This window comes from Sardina pilchardus, chromosome 8, assembly GCF_963854185.1.
Source record: "Sardina pilchardus chromosome 8, fSarPil1.1, whole genome shotgun sequence".
In the NCBI taxonomy this organism is placed as follows: domain Eukaryota; kingdom Metazoa; phylum Chordata; class Actinopteri; order Clupeiformes; family Clupeidae; genus Sardina; species Sardina pilchardus.
The window spans coordinates 13309824-13319823 of NC_085001.1; the positions used below are offsets into that span (position 1 = coordinate 13309824).

The 10000-nt window shown below is 44.9% G+C and overlaps 1 protein-coding gene across 1 annotated transcript in view; it reads left to right on the plus strand.

Annotated features, from left to right (window-relative positions):
• The window catches only part of si:dkey-40c11.2 (drebrin-like protein A), a 39890-nt gene that overhangs the window by 17274 nt on the left and 12616 nt on the right, over positions 1 to 10000 (plus strand). The window contains exons 2-4 of the mRNA XM_062542789.1: positions 1987 to 2042; positions 2353 to 2465; positions 3238 to 3312. Coding sequence (XP_062398773.1) covers positions 1987 to 2042; positions 2353 to 2465; positions 3238 to 3312 — 244 coding nt within the window. The remainder of the gene's footprint in view (positions 1 to 1986; positions 2043 to 2352; positions 2466 to 3237; positions 3313 to 10000) is intronic.

Sequence of the window (10000 nt, forward strand, 5' to 3'; positions counted from 1 at the left end):
TTTCTCAAAAAAAATCTCTCTCTCACTGTCTTTCTACTTATTCCTCCCTCCCTCCCTTTCTCTCTCTCTCTCTCTCTCTCTCTCTCTCTCTCTCTCTCTCTCTGTCAGACATGGCTGGTGTTTTGTCTCTGCAGGTGGTAATCCCCACACAGACGCACAAGCCTCTTCTCATAACTCTCCGTCTATCCCTCCGAGAAAAATGCGCCGTAAAAAAAAAAGCGCTGTCTTCATATCGAGATAAGATGACTTGGCTGCCGTTCAGGGCCGTGTTATTGACATGTCCAAGGCCAGCGGGGAGGCCTGGTAATAATAGCTGATTTGGGTTGCAGGGATCAAGTGAGACTCAGGGTATAGAGGCACTGCAACTGGAGCCTGTGGGCTGGGGGGGGGGGCTGGGGGGGGGGGGGGGGGGGGGGACTTAGATAATTCCCTGCGGGCCGGCGCATAATTTGAAAGACGGGCTTTTGTGTTCGTTTTGTGGCAACTTGTGCGTCCAAGATGATTGTTGTGAGAATTAAGGGAGACCGGGGTCTGGGTTATGCAATTGTCTTTTGGTTTGTTTGATATACCCCCATTTTCAATCATTCTCTTGTGTGTTGTATTGGGCTTTTCAAACTGAACCATGCATCAAGAAGGAGTGTTTTTATAGGGCCTTCTTGAGAAAGGACTGCAGTGTGTGTGTGTGTGTGTGTGCGTGTGTAAACATTTGGGCTCGTTTTTGTCTGCGGGTAATGATCCTTTAGTTCCGTGACCTTTGACCTCTGAACCCTTAATGACAGACTGTGGCAGGTAACAGGTAACATCTGCGCGGTCTGCTCCGCTCCAGACACGTTCGATCGGCCTTGCGCGCTAACGTTCGAGCTCTGGCCGCGAGGAGGTCCATTAGCGTCTCGGAGGAAGCTGACATAAAAACGTCAACGTGTCTGCAGCCGGACAAGTTCCAACAATGCAAACGGATCAGTCATTGTTGCCATGGCCTCTCGCAGTCAGAGCGCACACGTCTTCGAAACAGTGCGCCACCGCGCAGTCAGCTTCAGGAGCGGCCCGAACGTGGCCTTTTTATCTGCCCCGTGACGTGAGGCGCCGCTCAGCTCGCCACCGATTCCACCTTTTCCAGGAATCCATGATGTGGCCCTCCGTTATGAAAGAGAGAATAAGAGGATCATGTGGAAGTGATGTAAAGAGAGAGGGAGCGGTGAAAAGAGCGAAAGAGTGCAAGCTGCTTCAGGCGCACTAATCCTCTGTATTTGTTACATGCTGAAGTGAGGGGTATTACCGCTGTTAGGGGAATAAGGATAACGGACCGGCAGAATCACCCACATATTACACGCTGGCAGAGACTACTTTGTGTGAGGTTTATTACGGATACATTTGCAAACTGACTAGTTTGTAGTCAACTGAATTGGAATTGGAATGTTTCAGGTTTCTTTTGTTTCATTTGGCTCATTGAAAAGGCAATTTGATAGAGAAATTCACAACTTTGTAGGATAGCGCATATCTTAGAAACAAAAAAAACTTTGGAGTCACTTGGAGAGTTTTATTCCACTCCTCCATACCACCATTTGTTTTAAATTAGGGCAGCAGTTTTCAGATGACATTATGTCTTTACTCTTTACACAATTGCAAAAGGGTTCTCCAATGTTTTGTTACAGTATCAGCTTAGTAAACAGAAGGTGCTTTTGGAACATTGGATGAATGGTTGCTGATAATGGACAATGTACAATGTACAGTAGATATTGCATTAAAGGTCAGCCATTTCCTTCGACAACAGTCGAGAACCCTTTTGAAATTATCTAAGCACATAATGTAATTTGAAAACTGCTGCCCTGAATAGTAAAACAATGCACCTGAACTGAGCTGGTATTCTATATGGGGTGGAATGGAAATGTGAATGTCTACGTGACCCCAAACTTTTGACTGGTAGCGTACGCAGTAGTCTAGCGTTTATTACTTACTTGGCTTTCCATCATGTTTCTGTGTTCACAGGGCACTCTTCACATACGATGGCGTCACCAACAACCTCAAACTTGCAGACTCCGGAGGTATGTACTGTAATGTTACTGTACAGTCCCCTGCTACCAACTACCAAAACACTTTTTTGATAAACTCAAGAAGCATGCGTGTGTGTGTGTGTGTGTGTGTGTGTGTGTGTGTGTGTAAGATCACATGGTAATGATGGTCAGCATGATTCACACCTGCTTCTCTGTCTGACTAAGGACTCAACATGAAAACAAGTGCTTTATACATAGGTCATCATATCACCCTCTCTCTCTCTCCCTCTCTCTCTCCCTCTCTCTCTTCCTCTCTGTTTCTCTCTCTCCCTCTCTCTCTGTCTCTCGTCGTGTCCTGCAGCTGGTGGTGTGGCGGAGTTGGCTGGGAAGTTCCACGCCAGCAGGCCGATGTACGGGCTGTGTCGGCTGGGATGCGCAGAGTCGGGGGGTCCCCGCGTGGCCATGATCTGCTGGGTAAGGCTAGCACCACCGCAACCAGGGCAGGGACAGCACCACCATAGGGGACACTGGTCTTGTGTCATGTTCCAAAAGGAGCCCGAAAACACATTGAGGCAATTGTTCTGTTGCTATTGTGGAGTTTAACACGGTTTTAAACTGGAGTTTGAGTTGGGAGTTGGAGTTTAAAACCGTGTTAAACTCCAAATTAGCGACAGAGCAATGGCCCCACTGTTCCTGTGCTCCAAACAACCAGTCAAACTCACCGATGGGCGTTCTGCCATTACAATGTAGATTTCTCAAAAACGCCCTGTAACTCCGGACGAAAGAATGCGTGACAAAAATCTTCAGTAAACACACGAAAAAAGGAAAAACATTCCCGTGATGAAACATCTGAGAAACCAGATAATTCTTGTCACATCTTGATTTTGAGGAAGTGGTTATGTGTTTGTCACATCCTGGTGCGTCTTACTTTTCCTATATCTGAGTGAAGGATCAGCGCGGCATGGCAACTATGTGGCCTCCGTGTTCTGACCAGATATGCAATACACACACACGCACTTGTATGCACTCAGACACAGACACAGACACACGCTACACAATCATACTGTAGGTGTTAGGTAAAGCTAGGTATTTATGTACTGACTTTTGTTTGCTTTTGAATGGCATTAGAGCTTCATCATGGTAAGGAATGTAAATGTGTTATGACTCTCTCCCTCTCCTCTCTTTCCCTCACTCTCTCTCTCTCTTTTTCTCTCTCTGTCTCTTTTCTTCTCTCTGTCTGTGGCAGGTTGGTCCGAATGTAGATGAGTACCGGCAAACGGAATGTGCCAGCCATGTACCGGCCATCAAGAACTTTTTCAAGGTGAGACTACGTATAGAGGCCATACAGTATGGGCTGGATAGATTCTGTTGAAAGAAGGATGGCCATGCAGCATAAACCTCTGACATAATCAATCAATACATTAGTCAATCTCTACAGTATTTACTCTGTCTCTGTCTCTCTCTCTCTCACACACACACACACACACACACACACACACACACTCACGGACACACACACAGACACAGACACAGACTCAGACACACACACACACACACACACACACACACACACACACACACACACACACACACACACAACGAAACAGACTTCTCCTTTATGTGCGTGACAAGTTTACATAATAAGTAAGATGAATGACACACGGGTTGTGTCTTTGTTTAGACACATTTGCACTTACACTGTCTCTGCACTGGGGGCAGTTATGAGTGTTACCAAGGGGCAAAAAGTGGCTCAAATAAGTCTCCATTCTGTATATGTGTGTCTCTCCCACTCTCCTAGAGTACTGTATGTGTGTGTGTGTGTGTGTGTGTGTGTGTGTGTGTGTGTGTGTGTGTGTGTTACAGTCTATGGTGTGTTTATGCATATGTGTGTGTGTGTGTTAGTCTTTTTCTCTCTCTCATCATTTCCCACCATGCTGTCACATATCTGAAGCATTCTGGGAAGTGCTGTTTTGTGTTTCACACTCACGCCAATTTGATTCTTCCCGTCAAGGGGGCTGGTGAGAGTTGGTCATAGACTGGCGTGTGAGTGTTCCGCTAGCGTAGCGCACTCGTAGGTGAGAGAGCAGCCCTGGGAGGCCGTGTGTCACCGCGCGGCTGAGTGAGCGACTGAGTGAGTCTGCTGAATGAGCAATCGAGTGGTTTAATGTGGAAAAAAGTCCCACAGTGGAGACGTTAACAACGGGCTCTGCGCCGCTCTGCTCTGCTCTGCTCTGAGACTCCTGAGGTCGGGCTGGGAACAGGGAGGGGGCTGTGGTGGTCATCAGCTGCGGTGATGTCAGCGGCCCACTCAGGCTCGGCCGACGAGGCTGATGCAGCGGCGAAGGGCACATCTGGCTGGGTGGAGGTGGTGTGTGTGGTTGTGAGTGTGTGTGTGTGTGCGTGCGTGCGTGCGTGTGTGTGTGTGTGTGTGTGTGTGTGTGTGTGGTTGTGTGTGTATGTGTTTGTGCGTGTGCATGCGCATGTGTGTGTGTGCGTGTGTATGTGTTTGTGTGCGTGTGCATGCGCATGTGTGTGTGTGTGTGTGTGCTTGGCTTCTCCGCTGTGGTACATGTGTTTCACTCGGTATGACTCAATAAGAGACACCCAGAGCCAGGGACTGTCAGCACAACAAAATGACCACTCATCTCTGTGGAGTCCAGTGCTGTGCTAGACTGCAGACATTCAATTGAATAGAAAGGAAAGCTTAGCATAGCATAGCTTAGCATAATGCGTAATATTAGCATAGCATAGCATAACAGTACAAAGCTCAAATGTGTGATGTACACCATGTAGACCATAGTGGGCCTATTGAGGATTCCGGTCTACGTCAATGTTTCCATAGCGACTGGAATAAATTGTTTGCGACGCCATTTTGGGAGTCAAAAAATGTCGGCTTCTAATAGCGATACAGTTGGATCCCACCAGACTCTTCCCTTATCGAGTGTTTTAAATAAGCTAAGTAATTCGTGTAGGATCAGGTACCAAGAGAAACTCAACGAGGCTGGTATATGTGATCCGTACACATTACCAGGTCATCTTTTTATACCTCTACAGCGTTGCAACGCGAACGACCTACCGAATCTAACCTACTTTGATATCGTCAACTATTTGGTGAATACAACCTCAAGATACACGCAGGAGCAATTTCGAGCGTATAAAGGTTTGGACGCATACAAGTACTTCTTGGCAGGAAATGTCTACGGGACTGGTGTATGGGAAATTCCCGGAAAGAATCGCTTCCTAATCATATCTAAGGTAAGTTAACCTGCGAGTGATGATATGCCAGATATTCTAGCAGAACATGACCGACAGGCAGTTAGGTTATAACCTAGCTATTGTGTAACTTACTTCTGACATTACATGTATTTAGACTAGCCGGCATTGAACATAATGTAGACTAGCTTCTCAAATTAGGCCAGGATATTTTCATAGCTAGCTCTAGGCCTAGCGCTGGCTACGTTAGCCTACGTTAACGTTCGTTAACGTCAGTTAAAATAAGTAGGTCTAGCCTATGTCCCCAGCATTGTGTAGCTGACGCCATAAGCCCATATTATTTTATTTTAGGTCACACATTCTCAGTTATTGAATGAGCCGCCGCTGCAGGCATGGGCCATCATACAAAAGGAAGGCATCATACAGTCCTGCCACTGCACCTGCATGGCAGGTTTATCTGAGAGCTGCTCTCATGCAGCTGCAATCCTCTTTGCCGTGGAGACTGCAGTGAGGATGGCGCAGACAACATGCACTGACAACAAATGCGAGTGGATAAATCCAAATTCAAAGAAAGCTAGGTATGCAGAGGTGGCAGATATTGATTTTAGCAGTTCAAAGACAAAAAAAATAAGGATGGAGGAGTTAAAAGAAAAAGTATTGCGGCCTACAAGAAAAGTCCAAATTCCATCGGAGGACGAAAAAGGCCTGTTCTATAAACATCTGTCAGAATCAGGTGTAAAGTGTGCTGTGCTTAGTGCTCTGCCAGATTACTGTGCTGCATTTGCCCCAAGATCTGTGGCAAGAGCTCTTCCTCCACCTCTCACAAGTCTACACCATCCACTGTTTGAGAGTCTTTCTGCTGAACAGCTTAAAGAAAAAGCTGATGAAATATTTACAAATATGACTATATCACCAGAACAGGTAGCGTAGTCCACCATGGCCCACTTTCTATCACATTAGTCTCACAATTGCTGCTGGCATATTGTTATAGCAAAGTAAATAGTAAACATTTAGCCTGTTGGTCTTATTCATTTTCATGTTTAGATAACAGCTATTGAAGAGGAGACCAGGAAGCAATCCGCTAGCACAATTTGGTATCAGCAGCGTGCAGGGCGTATTACTGCTTCGAACTTCAGGGCGTTAACACACACCAGCATGCTGAACCCTTCGAGGTCATTGATTCAAAAGATCTGCTATCCTGAATTGTTGAAATTCAGAACAGAGGCTACAAAGTATGTTGAAATCATGTGGGCTAATACTTTGCAAAAGAATCAGATATCAGGCTAAATAATAATGTGATGAATTACATTTACATCTCTGGCAATTATTTTACAGATGGGGATGTCAGCATGAGAAAATCGCGCTGGAGAGGTATACGTCCATCCTAGCTGCATCCCATCAGAATTTCACTACCAGGGAATGTGGATTTCATGTGTGGAAGGACAACCCACATATGGGAGCCTCACCTGATGGCATTGTCAGTTGTGATTGTTGTGGAACTGGTTGCCTTGAAATTAAGTGCCCTCATAGTCTGACACAAAAAAGCTTAGAAACAGCCATTCTGGAACAGCCCTCCTTCTGTTTACAGAAGGATGGCCTAGGTAATCTTAGTTTAAAAAGGGATCATCCTTACTATCATCAGGTGCAAGCACAAATCACCATCACAAACAGTAATTATTGTGACTTTGTTGTCTGGAGTACAGAAAACATAATCATTGAAAGACTACACCATGATCCCAAATTTATGGATGTTGAAGTGGCTAAAGCCAATATTATGTACAGACACTTAGTCCTGCCTGAGTTGTTAGGAAGACTGTACACCAGGAGTAGTGTTTTGCCTAGTGCAGCAACAGGGGATCAGTGGTGTTACTGCAGAAATGTGGATGATGGCACTATGATAAGCTGCATGGGTAAACAGTGCAAAATTAGGAAATTTCACAAGGCCTGCACAGGTTTAAAGAGGTTTCCAAAGGTTTGGTTGTGCATTGAATGCAGAAAAACAGACAACAAAAAATGAAATTTGGCTCAAAAATACATACTTGTTTATTTATGACATTTGAAGTGTGTGTGTGCGTGTGTGCGTGCGTGCGTGCGTGCGTGTGTGTACACATGCAATTGTAAATAAAGTAACATGCAATGTTTATCAAAAAAACATATTGTATATAGTCATATGAAGTAAATTGTTCACTCTTAACTGACTCAGTGTTTATAATTTAAGGGTGAAGGCTAAACTAATTCCTAATGCTGTCAATCAAATGGAATGATTGGTTCACACAAGTTTACAAGGGCACTACACACATGAACCATTTTGTCCAGAGTTGTTAAGCCTGTATCATCTGTTTGTAAAAGAGTTATTGGTATGGTACTATTTAATATTGTGTACTTCTGCCTAACCATTCCAATGACCCGTTCCACATGTATACGCACAGCTGCCAAACCACGAGTGGCCTCAACATCACATGGGTCTAGTTGGTTCTTCCCTTTTGTAAATGCTGGAATGCTCAAATTGGCAGCATACATACCAATAGCATCCCCAACATCAAACCCTCTATCCGCTATTATTAAGTCACCTGGCAGTAACTTGTCCAAAAATCCACAATTTTCGGTTATCATTTTGTCACTGGTACGACCCCCCCAACCTTTGGATATAAATGATATAACACCTTGTGGTGTAATACCAATCAAATATTTTGTTGTGTTGTGGCTTTTATAATTTGAGTATGTTTGACATCTTGCAGTAAAATCACTTGATTTTTCGGTGAAAATTTCGAAGCAGTCAATAATACATGCACATTTTCTAAATTTGTGACGGAAGGAGACAGGCAAGCAATTTCTCAACACCTCTCTCTCTGGCCAGATGACAAGAGTAGATACCAATCTAACATACAGGACATGTAATGTGTTCAATAACGATTTTGACATAGTGGATGTTGACACACCAAATGTGTATGCCAGATACTGTACATTCAGTCCAAGTCTCAGTCTCATCGTTATTGCCAACAACTGTTGAAAAGGTGTCAGTTTCAAGTTTGCATTGAGGTGAGGGACGATAAAACTGAACACTGCCATCAAAACTGTGTAAGTTGGTAACCCAGTGTAATATTTAACTTTCTCATCACTACCCTCAAATGCACTTTCTTCCAAAGACACTTTCTTTAACTCATCACGAAGATCTAGGTACTGATTTCTCAAATGTTGGCATTCCAATTGGAGGTCCTGAATATCTTTACCCGTGAGGTCAGTTTGTACTCCTACAGTACAGGTAGACGCAGGCCTAATGATTTCCGTCGGGCAATCGTCGTAGTCATTTTCATCGCTATCATCCGCCTCGTTATCTTGCGCCTCGTTATCTTGATCAGCTTCGTCAACGATGTCAGGTAGGCCTAGACCTATCGCGGACATATCGAGGAGAGCACTGGCTGCCGACAGTCTCTGTTCTTGATCTCTCTTTCTTTTTTTCAAACGCTGCCTTACTTCAAATTTGTCTAAAGCTGCCACCCGTCTGGCTTTCTCTGGTGTCCTGACGAAGGAGAAAATGCTGGGAACGTAGTCCGGCGAAAGGGGATGGTCACTCTTTCTCCCTACAAATGAATTACATATCCGATTATGATAGACTAATATAGGATTATGATAGACGAATATAGGCTAAATCAATACATTTAGGCTACTTATTTAGACTAAGGGTGGCTATGGCCTAGCTTACCGGATACGAAATGATCCCCACACAAACGAGTGCTTTCGGTGGGCTGCCAGTTATCCCGTCGAACCGCTGCAGTCCATTTATTTCTTCTTTCCGTTTGTTTTGGAAATCTATGAAACGGCAGATTTGGTTTGTCACAGCTTCTGTTGTGACACCCGACGGCACAGCAAGTATGCGGCATACTTTGTTAGTTTTGTTTGGCAGGTAGGCCTAATGACTGTAAGTTTTTATACAGCGTACAGTAGCCTAGGCCTATATTGTTTCCTTGACTCCCAATATGGCGGAGTAAACTTAATTTAAGTCCATCGCGCGACCGCAAACGTCACCTAGGAAACCTCAATAAGGACCCGAGGTCCTGAAAACAATGATGTGCTACACCAACAAACTCTTAAGCTTCAAAATGAAAGGGGGAAGACTTAAAGATGGCCAGGGAGAAGACGACAAAAATGTTGTCGCATCCTGGAGAGAGGGGGGTGGGAGGTGGGGCTTTAGATATGATCTCGCGAAAAAAAACCTAAAGCCCGTCGTAAGTATGTGCTCGGACAGTTGTTGCGCAACACTGACCTGCCAACAGCCTCAATCTGTTTCCAGCGCTATTATAGGATGCTGTTTTCCAAAAAAAAACATCAGCGATTATTTACAGCAATCGTCGCAAATATTTACGACCTCTCAAACATGTGTACATTGCCCCTGACGACACCAAAGCAAATAACTAAGCACAACAAAATGAGGTCAAGCAGGGGTCAGCAGCGTATGGAGACCAAACGCGTCTATGGCGACGTGTGTCTGTCAACAGTGTGTGTTTGTGTGTGTCGCTCTATAGGATGCCGTGTTGAAAGTGGCTGTCCCCACTCGAGAGGGCCCATCTCAGGGATGGCATTCACAAACACACTCTCTATTGTCCTGCGGCTATCCTGTTTGTGCTGCCCTTCCTGTGCTCGTAGTGCTCCATCATACACACACACACACATGCTCGCACATACACACGCTCTCGCACACACACACACACACACACATACACATACACACACACACACACACACACACATAGAGAGAGAGACACAAACACACACACACATGCCAAAATAGATCCATT